This window comes from Cygnus olor, unplaced genomic scaffold (genome assembly GCF_009769625.2).
Source record: "Cygnus olor isolate bCygOlo1 unplaced genomic scaffold, bCygOlo1.pri.v2 S93, whole genome shotgun sequence".
NCBI lineage: Eukaryota > Metazoa > Chordata > Aves > Anseriformes > Anatidae > Cygnus > Cygnus olor.
This window is the reverse complement of record NW_024429090.1, coordinates 46,848-69,782: the sequence shown is the minus strand read 5'-3', so window position 1 is coordinate 69,782 and position 22,935 is coordinate 46,848. Positions and strand designations below refer to the sequence as shown.

The 22,935-nt window shown below is 46.8% G+C and overlaps 1 protein-coding gene across 1 annotated transcript; it reads left to right on the top strand.

The window, feature by feature from the left end:
* The first annotated feature begins 72 nt into the window (after positions 1 to 72).
* Positions 73 to 20,985, top strand: LOC121063138 (IgGFc-binding protein-like). The gene is made up of 21 exons (XM_040543474.1): positions 73 to 319; positions 914 to 958; positions 1,049 to 1,081; positions 1,341 to 1,471; positions 1,937 to 2,218; positions 3,267 to 3,404; positions 3,812 to 4,002; positions 5,840 to 5,921; positions 6,038 to 6,066; positions 6,909 to 6,979; positions 7,767 to 9,014; positions 9,548 to 9,864; positions 10,454 to 10,784; positions 11,180 to 11,775; positions 12,965 to 13,529; positions 14,084 to 14,676; positions 15,638 to 16,211; positions 16,775 to 16,974; positions 17,559 to 17,939; positions 18,462 to 18,748; positions 20,434 to 20,985. The coding sequence occupies exons 2-21, from the start codon at positions 922 to 924 to the stop codon at positions 20,489 to 20,491; spliced, it is 6,144 nt and encodes a 2,047-aa protein (XP_040399408.1). The 5' UTR covers positions 73 to 319; positions 914 to 921; the 3' UTR covers positions 20,492 to 20,985.
* The last annotated feature ends 1,950 nt before the right edge of the window (positions 20,986 to 22,935 follow it).

Here is a 22,935-nt window from a genome sequence, read left to right as displayed (position 1 = left end):
TGCTCCATCTCCTTGCCAAAACCTCACGTAGGATCCAGAAAAACATCAGGAGGAGCCAACTGTCTCCCAGGTCCCGAAATCTTCGCCTGAGATCCCAGGGGATTGCAGCCCCACGCTGCCTTGATGGGCAGAAATTTGGCAGATTCCACTGTGTTTTTGCTTTTTTTTATGGCAGAGGGAGGCCGTGAGGGCTGCGTGTTAAAAGAAGGGTCAGGATCTGCTGGAAAACTCATTTCTTGGTGGCCACGCTCCTGTCAGTGCCTCTTTTCTGCCCTCCTTGCCTTTCCTCTGTGAAATTGGGACACAACGAGATATCGAGGTAAGAGAATTATTTTTTCTCCCCCTTAAATTCTCTCCAAATTGCTTAAAATTGCATAAGTCGAGCAGTCCAAAATGCTCCTGAGAAAACACCAGTTTTGGTGCAAAAATGGATTGTTCTGCTTGTTTTGCAAAATGCTCATCAAATCATCCTAATGACATCATACATCCTCTGCCCTGCCTCAGTTTCTCTTTTTCCATCCATCCAAGAAAACAACTATTTATTATTATTATTATTATTATTTAATATGTGTGTGTATTTTCACCAAAATCCCACCAATTTATGGCTAGTTTTGCTCCATGGAGTGATTCCCATGGGTTCAGTCCCCAGATTGGGGCAAAAAGGGGTAATTAAATGGTTGAAATGCGCAGGTGAAATCTGCTTTTTCTCAACTGCCTCAACAATAAAAATAAAAACCTTCTTGGCCAGGCAATGCTTTGAGAACCAACCAAAATAACTCATCGTGTTGTGGGTCAAAATTGCTATGAAAAAAGCCCGGCTGTTATTTTAATGAGAAACCTTTCACCTACAGAGCATCATCAGACTGCTTAATCATTATAATTAAAAATTTACAGAATTTTTACAATTTTGCAGGGGCCAGGATGAAGTCCTCCTTCACTTTCCTGCTCCTGCTGTTGGGTATGTGGGGAAAAAAGGAGATGGGATTTCTTCCAGGGATGCTCTTAGATGGAAACGTGGTGGTTAATATTTTCCCCCTCTCCTTTCCAGAAGCTGTGGTGAATGTCCAACCAGTGCAAGAAGGTGGGTTTTTGGGCTGTGGGATTTACATTAATAGATGACATTCCCACCCAAAATGGGGCTGTTTCTGCTTTGGTTTGGGAAGGTGGAAGGAAGTGGGGCTTCCTCATGGATATATGGAAATGCAATTTTTTTTTTTCAGGAATCCCAAACCTGATGGGCTTCACCCCAAAATGCATGAGGCTGGGAGAGGCTGGGGTGGGGGTGGAAAAGGTGGACAGGGGGTTGGTCCTGAAATACCTCTACCCCTGCCTTCCTGCAGAATCCCTGTTCTACCCCTATGGTTTGGACCAGAAAGACCAGAAAACCCCCAAACTTGATGACGGTTCATCGAAGAAGCTGTCCCTCTCCGTGCCCTTCACCTTCTATGGCAAAAAGTACCAAACCCTTTATGTACGTGAGCCAAAATTGTGTGTCCTCCTTGCATGTCTCTCCATTTTCCATCTTTCCCTCATTTTTTTCACTCCCCTTTTCAATCCATTTTGTCATGGGCCCACCCTGAAGTCAACCCTTCCATGGGAGTGACCCACGGAAGACTTAATATGAGTTTTTCTGGTGCATCAAAGCATCCTCATAGGGTTAGTGGGTCTTGGAGGAGCCCTACACCCTTGGGTATGGCCAAGTTGACTTGTGCTACATCCCATCTTCCCCTTGGTTTTGATAGAGCTGTAGAGGCAATAGTGACCTAAATACCTCCAGTATGGTCCTAGAGATATAAAAGTTGCTGGTGAGAGCATATCCAGATCCTGCATCCATCTCAAGAAGCCTGCAAGCACATCAAGGAGTTGACCTCATATCAGGGCTCCAATGCAGGCTCCTGTTACTGCCCCACCAGCGTTAATCCAGTTTCTTTTGCAGGTGAACAACAACGGTGTGATTTCCTTCGGAAGCCGGGTCAACCAATACACCCCTGATCCCTTCCCCCTGGCCGACGGGCGTTCCTTTGTGGCACCGTACTGGGGGGATGTGGACAATGTGCTGGGAGGGGACGTCTTCTACCGTGAGACCACGGACCCGACGCTGCTGGGGCTCATCACCAAGCAGATCAACCAGTATTTCCCCAACATCCCCTTCACTGCCACGTGGGCTTTTGTGGCCACCTGGGACCACGTGGCCTATTACGGCTCCACCTCCAACAAGGTAAGGAGCACGGCTAAGGCCAAATGAGGTCCCACATGCAACAATTAATTTATTCTACCTAGCTCCATACAGAGAAACACGTGGACACGGGCAGAAGTGTTGTGGAAGGAGAATGAATTAGGCCTTCAGACTGGTCATCAGGATCAAAGACATCCTAAACCAAAGACAAGCCCAAACCATTGGCCTTTGCAACCCATTCATTGGTCTTATGACCTGTGTGCTGGCCTTCATGCTTCATATGTTGGCCTTCATGTCCCATTTGTTGGCCCCATGGACCTTATATTGGCCTAAAGATCCACTCATTGGCCTTAAAATCCACTCATTAGCCTTAAAATCCACTCATTGGCCTGAAAGTGCACTCACTGGCCTTTACAACCTATTTGTTGGCCCATTCATTGGCCTTCAGACCCCCCTTGTTGGCCCTATGACTCTTTCGTTGTCTGTATGACCCATTTCTTGGCCTTCACAGCTCATGCATTGGCTTTATGACCCACTCATTGGACCTCATGACCCATTTGTTTGCCCTACAATGATTTTATTGGCCTCCACAACCCATTTGTTGGCCTTCATGAACCACCTGTTGGCCTTATAACCCATCCATTGGCCTTTGCCACCCACTCATTTGCCTTCGTGCCATATGAGGTGAACACATGTCCCCCAGTGCCTCTGTTCTACCTGCCAACCCTGGACATCCACACAAAACCCCACAGAGCTCCCCAACCATCCCAAAGTGCTGACATGCAGGTGTCACATCCAAACCTTTACTCCCTGATTAATCTACATTTTTTTTTCCTGGGCAGAATGTCAGCTTTTCCACCACACCATCCCTTTGGGCACCCCATGCAGAGAAAGAGGCTCTGGTAGAGCACCAAAAGTATTTCTCTGGAGGTAGATGTGAAAAAAACAGCTTGGATAACCATGGCTTGACCAAGATGGCCTCTTTGCATGGGTCTAGGCAAGGAGTCTGCACTCATTTACACATGTCAGGGTCCCACCCATACCCTCTTGTCCCTCTTCCGATGGTGTAATTTGCTCCCTTCTTTCTCAGGGGAACACCTTCCAAGCCGCCCTGACCACCAACACTGAGACATCCTTCATCATCCTCAACTATAAGGACATCCAGTGGACCACAGGGGTGGCGAGCGGTGGTGACGCCGAAACAGGCCTTGGAGGGACCCCAGCCCATGTACGTGGGGCTGAATCAAAGGCAGAGGGAAATGGGATGAAGGGAATTAAGGAAGAGGGGAGGAGGTTGGCCTGTAACGTCATTTATGAACACCACCAGGTTCGCCAGGTGGATAGCCCATAATATTCTTGGGGAGGACATCAGGTTCACCAGAGGTAGGAGGTTGACCTGCACCATTTTTGGTGGGCCAACACCAGGTTTGCCAAAAGTAGAGGGCAGCTCCATAACTTTCTGGGGAGGACAAAACCCAAGATGGGATGTTGGCCCATAACATATTTTGGGGTCACCAACACCAGCAGTAGAAGGTTGGGGTCAAGAGCACCAACAGTAGAAGGTTGTCCCATACAGTTAATTCCCTGTGGGGTTGGTGTTTAAGCCCCAAATCCTCCTTTTCGTCCTATTTCTAGGCTGGATTCAACAGTGGAGATGAAACCAACTACTACAACATCCCCGGCTCCCGCACTGACGCCGTCATAAACATCACCAAGACCTCCAACGTCAATATCCCGGGGCGCTGGGTCTTCCAGGTGGATGATTTCAAGGTGACGGGCGTCCCCACCGAGATGCCCAAGGTCGCCGACAGCAACAACTGCTGGCTGTGAGTCAGGTGGTTTTTTCTGAGGTGTGAATCTAGGGAAAAAAAAAAAAAAAAAGAGAGAATTGCAAAAGTAAGGATTTGGAAATTGGTATTATCTTCCCCAATACCCCAGCTTGCATGAATCTTGGTTTCTTCCTGCAGATAAACCAATGCAATGGGGACAGAAGGACTGTCCCCCACTGGTCCTGTCCCCATTTTCCCCCTGTCAAACCCATGCAACAGCCTCTGCCAGAGCAATAAAATTGCAGTCGAGACATCATGGCTCCTGTGTTGTCTCCATTTCTCACGTGTCTGTGTTCTTTTAGGGATTTTGGGAATTTGTGTGTATGAATTTATGCTCTTTGTGTGCACGCATTTAGTTTTTTTTTTCACTGTGTACATGAATTTATTTATTTATTAATTTTGGCCTCAGTGTGTGTGCATTTATGTGTTTTTTTGTTGTTTTTCTTTTTTGTCTGTATATGCACATCTATGGGTATTTTTTGCCCTTTGTTAACAAATTTATGATTTTTTTTGTGAACAAATTTATGATTTTTTTGGCTATGTGCACAATTTAATGTTTATTTTTTGACTTTGTGTGTACAAATCTATGATTTTTGCACTCCATGTGCATGAATTTATGATTTCTTGTATTATATGCACGTATTCCCCCCACCCTCTAGCCTCACCCTCCCATTCTGCACAAATTTAGGATTTTAGCCCTCTGGGAGCATCAAGGGAATATTTATGATCTCCAGCGCTCCCTGCCTGCAAAAAAAGAAAATTCAAGTGGATTTGGAAAAAAAAAAAAAAAAGTAGAAAAGAAAAGAAAAGAAAAGAAAAGAAAAGAAAAGAAAAGAAAAGAAAAGAAAAGAAAAGAAAAGAAAAGAAAAGAAAAAGAAAACCCCCAAATTTGGCATCTCTGAGCAGCAACAATGGGTGCAAAAATAAAACCCTCTAAACACACAGACAATTTTTCCAAATGCTCTGATTTCATTATGCTTTTTTATAATCCTCAAATTTTCCCCATTTCTTGACATTTTCATGCAGGGACATGAAGTCTGCCAAAAGCCCAAATGACTAATTTAGGGGAAAAATCCTAATTTTACAGGAAAAAAATCACCAGAATGACAGTTTTTTTTTTTTTTTTTGCCCTAAAGAAAAGGTGGTTGTGGGAATGTGAACATGCAATGCAACACGCAACACAAAACTCAACACACGCTAGGTGTGCACACAACATTGATGTGCACAACACACATTTGTGAACACGTTTGTGAACGCACAACACACATGCACATGCTAGATGCTTGCATAGCACATGGATGTGCAAAACATGTTTGCACACAACATGCAACACAACCCATGCATGCAACGTGACACACAAGCATGCAACACCCTGTGTGCACACAACACATGCAAACGTGTACAAAACACCCTCAAAAAACACCTGAGTCCCTAATTTGTCATCCTCCCCCAAATGCCTTGCAAAAAGAAAAACGAGCCCTTTTTGCAAAAATTCCCACCTCCCTCCCTTTTCTTTTTTAATTTCAGCTTTTTTTTTTTGACCTGTTTTTGCAATGATTGAACTTTCTTTTTGCATTTTAGCCCCATCCCAGTGCTGCAAAACCCTTTGCGTTCCAATTATGAGGCAATTTCACCAGAAAAAATACTCCTTTTTTTTTTTTTTTTTAACCAAGACCTTCTTAGTGAATCAGAATCAGCCTGCCCTTAATCAAAACCATGCATTCTTTCCTGTTTTCACCTCTTTTCTCGCCAAAAATGATGTCAAAGCACTGGGTGGGTCGGTCCCCCAGCGTCGTCTGCATTTGTCTTATATTTTCCCCTTTTCTGCAAAAAGTAATAAAGGGAGGAGCTGCCCTGGGGTTACTCTCATCATTCACTGCAAGAAAGGATTTGAGGACAGAAAGGAACGCTTTGGGGCTGGATAAAAATCAGAGGCAGGTAAGGCTCTCCTGCAATATAGTTAAATATATGAATATATATATATTTGCTGTAAAAAGCCCCAAGTGTGAAAATTTGGCTGGAAATTCCCCAGATATCCCCACTCCCTGTTACCACCCTTGGGTTTGATCCTGGCTGCAATTGAATTCAATTGTTTCCAGGATGATTTTGTGGGAAAAAAAAGGAAAGGAAGAAAAAGAGGAAAGAGGAAGAAATGGGAGAAAAGGAGGGGAAAAGGAGAAAAAAGGGGGAAAGGGGGAAAAGGTGGAAAAATGAAAAAAGTGGGAAAAGGGAAAAAAGAGATAAAAGAAAAGGGAAAAAAGGGGGAAAGGGGGAAAAGGTGGAAAAATGAAAAAGGGGGAAAAGGGAAAAAAGAGATAAAAGAAAAGGGAAAAAAGGGGGAAAGGGGGAAAAGGTGGAAAAATGAAAAAGGGGGAAAAGGGAAAAAAGAGATAAAAGAAAAGGGAAAAAAGGGGGAAAGGAAAAAGGGGAGAAGAAGATGAAAAAGGGAAAAAGGAAAGAGAAAAAAGGGAGAAAAAAGCAAATATGCTCAGAGGAGGGCTTGAATTTTGTAAAAATCTGGGGGGAACCAGGTCCATGTGAAGCAATGGGGGGATCTTGGACGAGGGAGGCACATATAAATGCCAAAAAAAAAGCAGATTCTGGGGACAGGTGTAGGTGTGGGTGTGATAAAAAAGGAGATTTGAGGGACAGGTGTGAATGCAACAAACTTGGAGACTTATGGGATGTGTGCAAGTGAAAAGAAAAACTCAAATTTCTTTTGTTTTGGTTTGTTTTGTTTGTTTGGGACATGTTTGAATGGACGTGCAATAAAATGTTGAATTTTGGGACAAGTACAAGTGCAATAAAGCCCAGACTTTTGGTCTGTGTAGAAACATGAGGGCAATAACAAAATTCAGAGAATTTGCTCATTTTCAATGATTTCTCACGTTCTGCAGCTGAAGTGCCATGGATGGCAGCCCAGGACGGAGGAAAGCCGATGTACTGCTGCGAGGCTGGACCGCCGTGTTATGGGGTGAGTTCAAGTGGGTTTGGATGCATCATAACCTGTAAAATCCCCTCCAAAATCACCTCAAAATATGATTTTTCAATTCAAGGTGACACATCTTGCACCCTCATCCTGTGCCACAGTTGAGAAGAGACAGAATTACCCCTCCAAAATATGTAGAAGGGAAACCAAGGGACAAAGACCCCACCCAAGACATGTTTTGGGGTGGTCTGGTTTAAAACAGGGCAATTTTCCTTCTCATTGCAACCCAACCCTGGCCAAGATCATCTCCATGTGTGGCCATCCATATTTCCACCCCTGTGGCCTTTCTGAGAGGAAAAGGAATACTTTAAAAAGCCCAAATACTCTTCACAATTCCTCCATCCAACATGAAACCCATCCAAAAATTTCACTTTTTGCCCAAAGAATTAGTTGTTATTTCTACAAAGATTTTTTTTTTTTCCAAATGAGAGTCCTCTAAACCCATATCCCTTTAAATCAACATTTGTTCCAATTGATAGACCTTCAAATTGGCAGTTCTCCCACTTGATATCCCTTCAAATTGATCGTCCATCAAATCAAGTCCATCAAATTGTTGTCTTCAAATCGATATTTGTTTTAATCACTGGTCCTTCAAAATTGATATTTATCCAAAACTATATCCCTTCACATTGATAGTCCCTCTAATTCCTTAACCACCGAGATTAAATCAGGTGCCACCACAAGCCCAGCTTGATTCTTTGTCCCCAGCTTGGGTTGCCAAATCTGAGTTTGGGGGTGATGAAGGCACCAATGGCAAAATTTCCTTTTCTAGGTCTTTTTTATCTGCTCAACATCGCAGCATCAGCTCCTCATCACCTGGGGAAAGAGTTTGTGGTGGCCTTCATGCAGAATGGTTTGCAGCAGACCCTCAACAGTGACTTCAAGCTGCTCATCAGGGGTTATTCACCCTTCACAGCCGTAACCATCTCCATGAAGAAGCCAGGCTTGAGGATGACAGTGCAGGTGACCACGGGGCAAACTGTCCTGGTGAAGATCCCGCCCCAAGCTGAGATGGTGGGGAGCAAAATCTTCGACAACACTGTGGTGGTGAGGGCCAACAATGCCATCTCCTTGGTGGCCATCAACGAGAAACCAACCTCGGCGGACTCAACTGTGGTGTACCCTGTGCACAGCTGGGGCACGGAGTACCAAATTGTGACACCCAACGTAGGCACGGACCGCTACGGAGAGTTTGTGGTGGCTGCCTGGGATGAGCCCACCACTGTTGACGTGCACCTTAAAGCCACAGTGAACTACCAAGGCCAGTCTTACCCCCGGGGCTCAGTGCTCCCCATCAGATTGGAGCCCTTCCAAGCAGCCCAGCTCCAAAGCCCAGCTGATATGTCTGGCACTCATATCGTGGCGCAGAAACCCGTGGCCGTCTTCACCGGCCACACTTGCCTGGCCAGATTTACCCAGTGCGACCATTTGGTGGAGCAGCTCCAACCCGTTTCCAGCTGGGGCACCACCTTCATCGTCCCACCCTTGCCTTTCGACACTCAGTCCGACATCGTCTATGTCTCCACCTCCCAAGTGACGCGCGTGGAGTCTCAACACGGGGCGAGCAAAACTTCTCGGGAGCTACGGCCCGGCCGGTCGACACTCTACGGACTTCAGGCCCCAAATTCTTTGTACCTCTCTGCCAACAACGGCATCCAGGTCATTTTTTTTGCTGATGGGGGTAATAAAGATTCTATCACTTATGACCCATTTTTTATGACCATCCCCGATGTCTCCAGCTACTGCCACTCCTACAACATCTTTGCTCTGGAAGGGTACAATAATTACGCCGTATTGATTGCCAAGAACTCGGAGAAGGCTGGAATAATGTTCAACAAAACGCCGCTGGGAAATGTCGCATGGAAGCCTGTCCCAGGCACCGACTACTCCTGGGTCAGGCAGAGCTTGGGTGGTCAATTTGCTGTCCATACGGTGGAGCACAAGACGTCCCCCTTCGGGTTGCTCAGCATGGGGATCCGGGAACAGAAATCCTATGGGTTGGTGGCTGTTTGTGACAGTGGTGAGTGTCCTTTTGCCACCTTCACCTCTTCTTGCTCCCTTTTCACTTCCTTCCTCCACTGTATCAAAAGTGTGGTTGCAATACAAGGCCAAACCACATCTGAATTTATTCCTCTGAGTTGGATGTTTCTAATGTTTCCTTTGAACCTCTGTAGCTAATAGATGCTGAGCTCATGTCGAGAAAAGTATTTAAAAATTGGCTCTTTGAGCTGAAACTTGTCTTTTCTCTTGTAGCACAAAGACAGGAAGCTCTGAAAAGTGGTAATTCAACCAACATGTCTTTGTGTCATTTTGGGAGGGGATATTTCTTCTATGAGTAAATATATTGCCTATAAAAGGAGCCTTGAGCAATCACCCCAGATGTTCAAGTCTAAGTTTTGGGTGGTCAAACCTAGCCGGGATGAATTCCTGCTTTAATAGAATGTAATCTGGTTGACCATCTACGGTGACAGTGACATTTGTGTGGCTCCTGAGGCCACATATATATATCAGTAAAAGTTGGTCCCATGATTAAGTGTGTGCAATTTCTTCTAGATCCTTGCAGGGCCATGAAATGCCGCACAAAGGAGACGTGCAAAATGGAGAAGGGGGAGGCTGTGTGCGTGCATGACTACATGGGAACCTGCATGGGGTCGCAATCCCTGCAATACCACACCTTCGACGGGATGACTGTGGACATCCAGGGGGGCTGCACCTACACCGTCGCCAAATATTGCGGCAAGGATCCCACCCTGGTGCCTTTCGTTGTGGAGGAGAAGAAGAGCAAAGGCAATTTCAAGGAGTGGCTGACCAATGTCTTCGTGTACGGCTACAACATCTCCATCCACAAGGGAGAAGGTGGCAAAATCCAGGTGGGTTTTTCTGGGCCGTGGCAGCGTTATTCTGGACAAAGCCTTTTGTGGAAAGTAGAAGTGTGGTGGGTGAAGCTGAAAACAAAAAAAAAAAATGAGGAGAACCACCAAAAACACAGCTGGGCAATTTTGCATTACAAATCAAGACAAGGGCAATTTTAAGATGTAATCCACGCCTCCAAGTGTGGGCATCTACTCCAGGGTGAAGTCAGTTTTATCCAAGTGATCCACCAACCGCGGGAATCTACCCCAGAAAGGCAGCCTAGGTGGGATATATATCTATTTTTCAAGATTAGATGAGGTTTCTCCTACCCATAAAGTTTGGGAATACAGAGCTGGTCAGATAAACCAGATTTTAAGCTCATAAATCAAAGGAGATGGTTCTCCCATGACACACTTCAGTTTTTACCTTTAGCCACTAAAACCTGTTGAGTATCTGGAGGACAAGAGGCAAAATTTCTGGTTTAGGCTGATAATTGCTTCGTCTGGAAAGAAAATTCTCTTTCTTATATGATTCTGGGGGTGGTAAACTCTTGGAAGATAAACTGTGCACTGAGATTTAGTCCTTCTTCTTCCCCTTCCCTCCAAGGTCAACGACCAACTCACCAGACTACCAGCCACCCTGAAGGATGGGAAAATCCAAATCTCCCAAAACGAGGGCAGGGTCATCCTGCAAACAGATTTTGGGATGCAGGTGACCTATGACGAAGACTGGGCCGTAATGGTGGCAGTACCCAGCAGCTATTTTGGGGCTACCTGTGGGCTCTGTGGGAACTTCAACGAGGATGCAGAGGATGAAATGAAACTCGCCGATGGCACTCAGGCTGCCAGCGTGGAGGATTGGGCTGAGAGCTGGCGAGATCCCTCCTGCCAGGATGATTGTGGAGGTCAAGGGACACTGCAGGACACGGAGGGCTGTGGTGAGCTTGGATGGGGGGTTCCAAAGCATTTTGGGGGAGAAAAAAGGGGGATCTATGCATGGTTCTGGTGCTGGGTGCCTGGGAATTGCTGCCCAAGTCACTAAGTTGATGCTTGTAGGCATCAACTTGGCCAACATTTCCAGCAATGGGGAAGGGTTGTGTTGGTCTTTTCATGCCAAACCACCCCAAAATCTGTCTTATCTGACTTCAGATGTCCATAACATGCAGAATAATGTTTTTTTCAAGAGCTGTCCTCATGGGGTATCTTGGGGACCCCAAATTGCTTGTAGGCATCAACTGAGACAGCTTCCAGTGCAGGAGCCCAATGTCCCTCTGTCTCAGGAAACTGCTCATCTCATCCTTTTTTAAGATCTTCTCAAATATCATCCCCACAGCTCAGAGATGCCCCAAAAACAGCCACTTCGAGACCTGTGGGACAGCGTGTCCTGCCACCTGCACCCACCCCAAAGCCCCCACGTCCTGCAGCAAACCATGCACGGCGAGCTGCCAGTGTGATGAGGGCTTTGTCCTCCACGATGACGCGTGCGTCCCGGCAGAGTCCTGTGGTTGCTCCTACAACAACCGTTCCTACAAGGTCCAGGAAGAGTTTTGGGAGGATGGGAGCTGCCAGAGCCGGTGTCGATGCGAGGCAGGGGGTAAGGTGGCTTGCAAGAAGTCTGGGTGCAAGGCCCATGAGAAATGCACCATGGTTGACGGCGTCCCCAGCTGCCAGGCAAACAAGTACTTCACCTGCATCGGGACGGGAGATCCTCACTACACCACCTTTGATGGGTTGAAATATGACTTCCAAGGGACGTGCATCTACCAGTTTGCTGCCCTCTGCTCCCAGGACCCCGCACTGGTCCCCTTCACTGTCAAGGTGGAGAACAACAACAGGGGCAGCAAAGCCGTGTCCTTCACCAAAACCGTCACGCTGGAGGTCTACGGCAACACCATCAGCATGAGCCAGGAGCATCCACGCAAAGTCAAGGTAGGTGGCCACCAAGGACCTCTTGCAACCTGCATCCAAACTACTTATTAACTACATTGTCCCTCAAATTCTCTTTTTCAATTCATTCACGCTTCAATGGAAGCGTCAATTTCTGTCTGCTGTCTCCAGAGGGAGCCCTGAGCAGCTAGTTTGGATTTCAACACTTTATTTTTAAAACTTAGAGTTCTTCTAAAAAAATAGGAAAAGAAAAAGAAAAACAAAACAAAACAAAACACAACCCACACAGCTTGGTTTTGATGTGCTGGAAATGGGCTGGTTTTGCTCTGGTGAGTTGAGGAAGTAACAAATATCCATGAATAATAAGACAAACACTTCGACATTCAAAAGCATCTACTTTGGTTGACGTCTTTGGCTTCCTTTTTTCTGGTCCCATGTGGCTTTCTGAGTTAAAAATTCCTCTCTACCCTGGTACCTGCAAACTGACATAATCAGTTTGGGAAAGGTTCAATTCCCGCCTTGTTTTTTGCTGAACTGTTGCACAAAAGGTTGTGCTGTGACCATTCCTTTATTTTTCTGAGTAATCATGTTTTCAGTGTAAGAGAGAGCCCTTTCCCTGCAAGTCCTCCCTCTTCAAAGGGTTTTGAAGAAACACCCACATCGTGAGCAATTTGTCCTTGCCTGGGAATCCTTCCCCTTGCAATGCTTTTTATGCAAATCTTGAGTGACTTGCACCTGTCTGATTATACTTCCCACACAAAGTGTTTGCCCCAAACATCCCATATTTGACATATTTGCATCTTCCAGGAAATCTTCCTCATGCAAAAAGTTTCATGAACAAATAAATTAACAAAAGCCCCACAGATCCCAAGTTTGAAGAAACACCCAAATCCGGATCAATTTGCCTTTGCCTGAAAATCCTCCCTCTTGCAAAACATTGTGTGGAAGCACCCAAATCTTGAGTGATTTGCATTTGGCCACAAAACCCTCCCCATGCAAAGGGTTTGCAAAAATCACCCCACACTGCCTTTGCCAGCAATCCTTCTTCTGCAAAGTGCTTTGCAAGAACACTCAGATCTTGACTGATTTGCACTTGCCCAGAAATCCACCCCGTTTTTGCAGAAAAGCCCCAGAAATCCTCCCCATGCAAAATGTTTTGCAAAAGCACCCCAATCTTGAGCGCGTTACATGAACCCAACACCACCATAACCCTCTTTACCTCCTTCCCCAGCTCAACGGTGCCTTCGTGGAGCTCCCGTTCACCCAGAAGGACCAGTTTGAGCTCTACCACAGCGGTGTCCATGGTTTTATCCGCACTAAATTTGGCTTGCGGGTGAGCTTCGATTGGTACAGCTATGCGCGTGTCATCCTCCCCGATGCCTACGCTGGCGCCGTCTGCGGCCTCTGCGGCAACGCCAACGGCAACCCCAATGATGACTTCATCGCTCGTGATGGCAAACGTGCCAAGGATGAAATCCAGTTGGCCGACAGCTGGAAGGTTGGAGATGTCCCTGGTTGCTCAGCTGGTTGCGTGGGGGATTGCCCAGTGTGCAACGAAGAGCAGAAACGACTCTACCGTGGTGATGACTATTGTGGGGTGATCGCCAGGGCTGGGGGACCCTTCCGAAATTGTCACCGGGCCGTCAACCCTGGGACTTTCCTGGAGGATTGTGCCTTTGATGCTTGTCAGTACAAAGGACGCCGGGACATCTTGTGCAAAGCCATCGCTGCCTACATGACAGAGTGCCAGAGCAACGGCGTTGGCGTGGAGCAGTGGAGGACGCCGTCCTTCTGTGGTGAGTGGGGATGAAGGGAGTTTTCTCCCCCTGTTTGGCCAGAAAAAAAGAGTTCAAGCCCAACTGCATGCTCTTGGCTTTGCTTAGAGCCAAAGGGAACACAAAATGCCTCTAAAATTGGGTTTGTTTGCCCCCACTCTCAACATCTTCCAGTGCAACTACTGTATCATCTCCCTCCATGTCTCCAAGGCCAGATGATGAGTTAAGATGCAATCACAGATGTGGGAAAAGTCCTTCAAACTCATTGCCAAAGCAAAACTCATCTTCCTTCATGCATTGCTGCAAAATAAATCCATACTGCCCTCCATGTTCTTCCATGCAAGGAAGGAAAATGAAAAATAAATCCCAATTTCCCTCCAAATTCTTACACAATGCATGGAAGAGAAATGCAAAATAAGCTTGCATTGCTCTCCGGAGCTGTAATGATGCTCCACCACCAAAGACTTGCTTGGGTTTGCTCCTCAAGCCTCAGTGCAATGAGAGAAATCCTCTCCCTGACATTTTTGGCTGCAAATCTGAGCGGGGCTTTGAATTTTCTCCCTTTCTTTTTGCAGCCCCTGTCTGCCCTCGCCATTCCCACTATGAGCTGTGTGGGAATGGCTGCCCGACCACGTGCCGGGGCCGAGCCAGCCCCGAGGGCTGCGCATCAGCTCCGTGCACCGAAGGCTGCTTCTGCGACGAAGGCTTCGTCCTCAGCGGCGCTGAGTGCGTGCCGGCTAGTGAGTGTGGCTGCGAGCACCGGGGCCGCTATTACAAGAAGGGCGAGGATTTCTACGCTTCGTGCCGCGAGAGGTGCATCTGCAAAGCCAATGGGGTGGTGGAGTGCAAGGAAGCCGCCTGCGGTGCCCACGAGGAGTGCCGAGTGGAGGATGGAGTGCTGGGGTGCCACCCCGCTGGCTACGGGCGGCTGGTAGTGTCGGGCGACCCGCACTACGTGACGTTCGACGGAAGAGCTTTTGACCTCCAGGGGTCCTGCAACTACGTCCTGGCACGGGTCTGCAAGCCGGATCAGCGACTGGCCAACTTCTCGGTGTTGCTGGAGCACGACGTCAGCGGACGGGGCAACGTGGCCCTGACGAAGAAAGTGGCTGTCTCCATCCACGGGTATACAGTCAGCATGGAGAGGGGTCGGAAGTGGGAGGTGACGGTAAGTTGGAAGGGCTATGTGCCTCGGTGCATGCAGGCATGCAACAACACATCTTAATGAATCCATGCATGTAAAAGAAAAAAAAAAACACAACACCTTGGTGCATCCATGCATGTACACCAAAATCCCCTTGGTGCATCCATGCATGCAAAAAACCCTCAGTGCATTCATGTATGCATGCACAAAAACCCTCAGCACATGCATGAATGCAAAAAAAAACCCTCAGTGCATGCATGAATGCACCCTCCCACTCAGTGCATCCATGGATCCATACAAAAACCTCTTGGTGCATGCATGCATGCAAAAATCACTCTGTGTATGCGTGCAAAAATCGCTTCATGCATGCAAAGCCTTCCTGCATGCAAAATCTCCCCACTGGTGTCAGGATGTCCCCAGCTCTTGGTGCACACATCTGTGCAAAATCTTGGTGCATGCAAAATGCCCTGGTGCACGTGTAAAGGCAAAATCCCCTGGCTGGGAAGTTGGGATGTCCCTGTCTGCCAGTGCACATGTGTTTATCCAACCCCCCGGTGCACATGTGCATGCTAAACCCCTCCTTGGGAAGCTGGGATGTCCCCATCCCTTGGTGCACATGTGTGTGCAATATCCCCTGGTGCACATGCACATGGAAAAAAAATCCCCTGGTGCATGCATGCACACCAAATCCCCTGCTAAATGCATGCATGAAAAATCCAGTGCTGCACATGTGCATGCAGAATCACACCAAAACGCTGTGGAGCATGTGTGCACACAAAGTCTGTTTCATGCACAGGGTGCACAAGGGCATGCAAAAGCCCCTTGTGCATGCAAAATCATGCCAAAAATGGTGCACGTGTGCAGGAAGAAACTTGTAGGTGCATGCTTGCATGCATACAAAATCCTCTGGTGCACATTTGTGTGCAAAATCACCTGGTGGGCATGCAAATGCAAACCTGCCCCTTGTGCTCTGTCCATATCTCAGGTGGACAGGGAGCACTTCACGCTGCCGCTGGTGACGGAGGACAAGAAGCTACGGATTGGCCAAGAAGGGAACAACATCGTCCTCCAGACTGCCGCTGGTCTCCGGCTCCTCTACAACGCGGCCACCTACCTCCTCATCACCATCCCCGACGCCTACCGGGGCCGCGTCTGCGGGTTGGGTGGCAACTTCAACGGGGACCCTGGTGATGACTTCCAGCTGCCTGGTGGGTCCTTGGCGAAGAGCACCGAGGAATTTGTCACCTCCTGGAAGATGCCGGAAGAAGACAGAGCATGCACCGACGGTTGCAATGGCAATGCTTGCCCCATATGCGATGCCTCCGCCACTGCTCCCTACGGAGCCAGTGACTCCTGCGGGCTCATTCGGGACCCAATGGGACCTTTCGGGACGTGCCACCACCGGGTGAGCCCGGTGGAGTATTTCCACCACTGCCTCCATGATGTCTGTGCTGCTGATGGTGCCCGGGATGCCCTGTGCCACAGCCTCCAAGCCTACGCTGCTGCTTGCCAAGCTGCCGGGGCTGAGATTGGAGGATGGAGAACAGTGACTTTTTGCCGTAAGTGCTCCAAATTATCCGCATGGAAACACTTCAAGCCCTATTTTTCCCTCTGAGCCACATTTCCCCGCATCAAAACCCTCCAATTTTGTGATTGTGTCCCTGCTTTTGAGGCAAACCTTTGCCATCCGGACCAAGATGATGTATGAATGACCTGCATAAAATCATGCAATGCTGCTTTTTGCTTAAAGCCACCCCAAATCCATGAGACAGCCTAGAAATGCTTTCAAACCTCACCCAAAAAGCTCATTTGAGGGCTTCAATTGCGTGTTTCCCACCCAAAACACCCTGAAAGAAATTTCTGCTCACTACCTCCAAAACTTCGATATTTATGTCAAAAGATTTTGAAACAGGAGTCCCTCTAATTTGCTTCAGAGGTGATTAGTGGCATGCAGATGCTTTAATTTGGGTGCTAAAAGCAGGGTTTGATGGCTTCAGCATGTTTTGGAGCTGCCAGAGATGCCCAAGACCATCAGTTGTGCATGGGTCTTCCACCCCCCATTGGATCAAGCAAAAACAGTGACTTTTTTGAGGCAATAATGGTATTTTTCCTTTTTTCCCAGCCCTCTCCTGCCCACCCCACAGCCACTATGAGCTTTGCACCCGTACCTGCGACTTCACCTGCGCCAGCCTCTCCGTGCCGGCCCCATGCAGCTGGACATGCTTCGAGGGATGCCAGTGTGATGACGGGTACCTCTTCGACGGAGAAGCCTGCGTGTCCTTGGAGCAATGTGGCTGCGTGCACCAGGGACGGTATTTTAAGGTGAGGTTGGCCCTCGAGGCTTGGTGCTTTTAGTGGAAATCAGGTTGAGGAAGGATTGTGGGGTGGGTTGTCCCATCTACTTGATGTGACTGGTTTGGGGGTTTGATCATCGGTGGGGTAGATTGTCCCACGGTGTCAATGCAACAGGTTTGGGGACTCGATCTTTGATGAGATGGGTTGTCCCAACTAGATGATGCAACTGGTTTGGGGTCTCAGTCTTTAATGAGGTGGGTTGTCCTATCTAGATGATACAAAGGATGTGGGGGCTCATTCTTTGAGGAAGGTGGTTGTCCCATCTAGTCAACACAACTTGCTTTGGGACTCAGTCTTCAATGTAGTGGGTGGCCACTTCATTTTAGGGACACATGTCCAAAATCATGCAGTTAATACCATCTTAAAGTGCCTATTTTGCTCCACTGGACTGGAGGGTGATTAATTTGTTGAGTTGCACAAATTTCACCAAATTGATCTCATGGTTTTTCTACCTCTTTGTGGGACATCTCCCTTCTTTGAAGCGGGGAGGTTTGGGGGCTAGTTTGGAGGTGGCATCCATGTGGACTAACCTCTGAGCCTTTCCTTTCGAGGCGGGCGAGACCGTCGTCTCCAACAACTGCTCCACGAGATGCAACTGCCACCCATCCCGGGGACTCATCTGCGAGGCCATCCGGTGTCCCCCAGACAAGGTCTGTGCCACGCAGGAAGGGGTACAGAGGTGCATCAAGCAGGAAGGCTGGTGCAGGATCTCCCCGGGGGCCTCCTTGACCACGTTCGACGGTACTGGAGGGAGGCTTCCCTTCAGCGGAACCTACAAAATTGCCGCCCTCTGCGATGAGCAGTCGCCCAACTGGTTCAAGGTAGTGGTGGAGGTCAGCGAGTGTCGGGATGACGGCATCCCGGCTGCCGTGGCTATCTTTGTCTTCTTCCGCGACGCTTTCATCACCGTGAACAACAACATGGAGGTGTGGGTAAGCTGGAGCGGGCCATGGACAATCCTTGCAGCCAAAGAAGATGGGAAATTAAATTAAGAGGCAGAATTCGGGCGGGGTTTACCTGCTCTTCCTTTCAGTCCTAAATTCAAGATGATCACTAAATTTAGTTTATCTTCTGGGTGCAAAACCTGAGATTTTTGGCCCATTTTAAATTACCACTTCAGGATGAGGTTGAAGGTCTCCTTTTGGGATAGACATTGAGACATTTATGTCGAGCTGGGTAGTCTTGCCTAAAGAAAGACATTTACCAACTGCAGTTTAGGGACAAAATATTGCCCAAGAGTCTTAAGCATGACTAAATGACTAAATGACTCAATGACTAAATGACTAAATGACTTCATCTCCTTCATGAAGTTTTAAAGGGATTATTGCTCTGGTGCAATATGTGGTCCTATTGTCCACGGAGCCTTCAACACCAAGATCATTGACTTGTGCTGCATCACTTTATGGGGTTGTTGGGCATTTCTAATCCATTTCTGGCATTTTTCATCCCTGCAGGTGAACGGTCTCTTCACCCACCTGCCGGCGGAGGTGTCTGAAGCCATTTCCTTGAGCACAGCAGCAGGGAACATCACCATCTCCCACACATCAGGGTTGGACGTGCTCTTCAGCCCCAGCGGGGAGGTGACGTTGACCGCAAGGGCCGCCTTGGTCAACCGTCTCTGTGCCCCCTGCGGCAACTTCAACGGGGACGCCAGCGATGACCTGAAGCTGCCCGACGGCCGCACCGTGAGGAACATCGCGGATGTCATTGATGCCTGGAAAGCCAAGGATTTTGCGGGATGGTGAGTAACCCCCAAAGACCCCTTCCAAAATGTGGGTTGGTATTTTTTAAGCCTGGGCAAGCAAGAGGGTAGGGAACAACCTCCATGGGGCATCAAAGGGTTGGGCAAGGAGGCATCTGGAAAGGACTTCTCCATCTTCTTTGGTTTCATCCACAGCGACTGACACACAAACCCAAGGAAATTATTCTGGTAAGTGACTCTGCTCCTTTGCTGTCACGTCTCATGCTACAAACGCCCCTTCGGCCCCATGGTTGGATGAGGCTTAGTGTGATCGACACTCCCTAATGAATTCCTTGAATTATCTGGGTTTTCTGGTGCCTCGGCATGGACTGGTGTTAGAGGCATGCGTACAAAGAGTAAACTCCCAGTGCGTTAGCTTTGATGTAGGACATCCTGGATGAAATGCTTTTTTGGCCATAATCATGATGATCAGTAAAGATTTATTTGTAAAAGGAAAAAACTGCAAAGATGAAGCTGAAAAGTGGTACTCCAGCATCTCATGGGATGTCTTTTGCTACACTATGCTCCTCAGCCCAACATTTTCTCCCCGTGAGAAGCAAAGAGGAAAGAGACAAATACGGGGCTATTTGGCTGAATAGCGATTTCAGTGAATAAAGAACAAACTTGCTAAAAATAGGGTGATTTTGCTAAACACAGAACGATTTAGCCAGAGCGATCCTGCCAAATACAGAGTGATCTTGCTGAATACACTGTGATTTTTTGAATATAGGGCCATCTTGCCAAATACAGATCAATCTTTCTGAGTATTGTCATTTGACAAATGTACAGCAATTCAGTGGAAAATAGGGTAATCAATCTTGCTGAATATAAAGTGTTTTCACTAAATATAGAGCAATTTTTTCAAGTATAGTGCAGTCTTGCCCAATATAGAGCGAGCTTAGCAAACAGAGCAATCTTCTTAAGTATACTACGATCTTGACAAATACAGATTGATTTTGCAAAATACAAAGGAAACTTGTTGAATATAGGGTGATTTTTCCAGTTAATGAGCAGTCTTGCCCAACATAGAGCCCTTTTGCCAACTATAGACATTTTGCCGACTTCAGGGCAATCCTGAAGTCATTGGTGAAGGGCAATGAAGATGCCTCCAAGGGCTGTTCCATCTCCACCTCCCGCTTGCTTGCCCGCACGCCTTGCCCTTGTGCTCCCACTAGCTTGCCCTCACTCCACCGCCTTCCCCAGCCCTCCCACCACGCTGCTTGTCCTGCACAGCACCTCCACACCAACTCATGACACCCCAACATGTCCTCACACAACGTTTTAACCCCTGTTCTCCCTCCGCTGCGGGCTACGAGGATGCTCCTGCAGGACATCAGACAAGGTTGCATCAAGGGGGTGGTGGATGGGGAGGGAACTGCAATTTTTTTGGGCAACATCCATGATGTGGAGGACGAAGGCAACAATACTTGAAGGTGGTAGCCGGGCTTGGAAGCTTTTTCCCCAATCCCCTGGTTTGGGATGGGATTAGCCCCACAAAAACATGGTTGCATTGGGATGGGATTAGCCCCGTAAAAACAAGGTTGCATTGAGCAAAACTCACCTTTTGGGAAGGTGAAGATGCAACTTTTCTCCCTCCTGGTGGTGATGCAATGAGGAAGAGGAAGGTCTAGTGGTTCCTCTTCCAAGGGGGACCCTGATGGCTGCCCATGTTTCGTCTCTTCCAGCCGCGCCTCCAACATCGTGCGGATGGAAGTGGAAGCCCCTGTCTACCCCGTGCAGTAGACGAAACCACGAGGGGGCAGAGGCAAGAGGACAATTTTCACGCACACCAGCTCATGCACTTCTTGTAAATAGTCCTGCAGAGGTTTTCATGCATATAAAGGCACCAAGCGACATCTCGGGTTGAGTTTCTGCAAGCGCAGAGGGAAAACCAGCACTGAGCTATGACGGACGTCTACGGTAGGAAGTCACTCGGCCTCAAATACACACACAAAAAAAGGGCAAAAGCTTGATCTGGCCTCAAATTGGTGAGAAAAAAAAGGGTGTTTTAAAGACCTGATATACTTCAGGTAGAGCCCAATGCCGAGATAACCTATCCACACCGGAGCGGCCTGAAGGAAAGCACAATAAATACCCCAATCCACAATGAGCACAAAATGGAGGGTGGCAGACCCAAATCCCTGCCATTTTTCCCTAGAAATGCACTGTTCCTGTTGACTGTTTTCAGTATAATGCTGCCTGCTGTTGGGTTAAAAATAAACCATTTTTACAATGTTTTTCTTTTTTTTTTTTCTCATTGTTTGGGGTGGGTTTTGGTGTTTATTTATTTATTCATTTATTTTGCTCTGCAATTCCTGGGGTGAGGGGAAAAATGGGAATTGTCTTCTCTGCTTCCATTGTTAGTGGGGAAACACCTCAAAGTTTTGCTCACGGTGAAACAACCCAACGTATTTCTCAAAGGGAAATATCCAGATTTATTTTCCATGTTGGAACAACCCAGCATAATTCTCAAAGGGAAATAACCCAATGTTATTCTCAAAGAAAAATAAACCAACATAATTCTCAAAGAAAAATTACCACTGTAATTCTCAAAGAGAAACAACCCAACATATTTCTCAAAGGGAAATAACCCGACATATTTCCCAAAGGGAAACAACCATGTTTATTTTCCATGTTGAAACAACCCAACATAATTCTCAAAGGGAAATAACCTGGCGTAACTCTCAAAGGGAAACAACCAGATTTATTTTCCATTTTGAAAGAACACAACGTGCTTCCCCCCATAAAATAACCTATCATGTTTCCTGCTGTGAAATCAATCCAACTCATTTCCCATCGTGAAACTACCTGACACATTTCCACTCGAGAGCACAGCCAAATTATTGTGGAAACGACAAAAACACAAGCTCAGCTCTTGTGTTTAGAGACACAACAGACTGAGAAATTAAATCAAAGAAGGAATAATAAATTAAAATGAAATGATAAATTAATGATAAATTAAAATTAAAGCAAAGAAAGATTTTTTTTTTTTAAAAAGAGAATTTGCTGCTAAATAAGTGAATTATTGGGCTCGTTGTAGCGTGCAGCTTGCTCAAATTGACAGCAGACATGTACAGACATGAATCTTCTCCCTGGGAGGTTCTTTTTTATGTAATACTTGACTTGACTATCAGTATTTTGAAAAGATAAAAAAAGAGAAATAAATTGTTTCCTATGAAATCCATGCAAGGTCACTTCAAGTCCACCAAAATCTTTATTTTCATCAGCTCAGCAGGAAATTATTGCCATCAGCAGCTGCTTGACTTCTGGAGCTTTTCAATTCAAGCAAGAATCCCACAACAATAACTAGTTTTGTGCAATCCCTCATAACTGGAGAGAGGGGGAATTATCCTAAAGCGGTTAATGACAAAAAATTCCCAAGCAATTAATTATAAAACCATCCCAAAGCATGATAACAAACCCCAAACTATTTGTAACAAACCCTAAAGTCATTAAAAAGAAAAAAAAGTCAAGTATCTCTAAATTGGTTCAAAGCATTTATAATGCATCCCCAACCAATTAAATCAAATCCCAAAGCAATTCTAACAACGTCTCAAAATTTATTACAAAAGGAGGAATTCTAGCAAACCCAAAGAGATTCTAAAAACATCCCCAGACCGTCATAAATCACCCAATTTTGGCCATTCACAACCTGCCCTTGAAAAATTTAGCAAGTGATGATCTTCCCCAGAACATCAAATTTACCAGATATCATGCAAAACCTGTGATAAATTGAAGGTGATTAATCACTGCCTGGTTTTGGATGTCCTCCCCAGGCACAGGACTTAATCTACTACTTTTTAGCCCAAATATTTGTGTGGAGTCGGAGCTCGACAATTTCCCTGGAAAAATGTTTTCTCTTGTATTGTTGATAAACTGGAGGATGTCAATTCTAGCGAAGGGCATTCACCTGGGAATTAAAACCCAGCAGTGAAAAAAAAAGCATTTTTTTCCCCTCAAAACAAAAATAAATAAATGGAGGTGACCCCATGTGATCAACCCTTTCCAAGCCGGGTCATGCAATGTCAAAACAGGGTGCAACCCCCAGAACAAGGGGCACATGGCAATCAGTGCAAAGCACGTTGTGGTTCAAAACAACGTACAGTGACCCTACAAAAAATGCATTGCAACCCCACAGCAAAGCTGATTGCAAACCAGAGCAAGACACATTGAAATCCAAAGCAAGG

Coding starts and splice junctions, on each gene's coding strand:
- LOC121063138 (XM_040543474.1), top strand. CDS start 922: ATGAAGTCCTCCTTCACTTTCCTGCTCCTGCTGTTGG. Junction 16,212..16,774: donor GAGAACAGTGACTTTTTGCC/GTAAGTGCTCCA, acceptor CTTTTTTCCCAG/CCCTCTCCTGCCCACCCCAC. Junction 16,975..17,558: donor ACCAGGGACGGTATTTTAAG/GTGAGGTTGGCC, acceptor TTTCCTTTCGAG/GCGGGCGAGACCGTCGTCTC.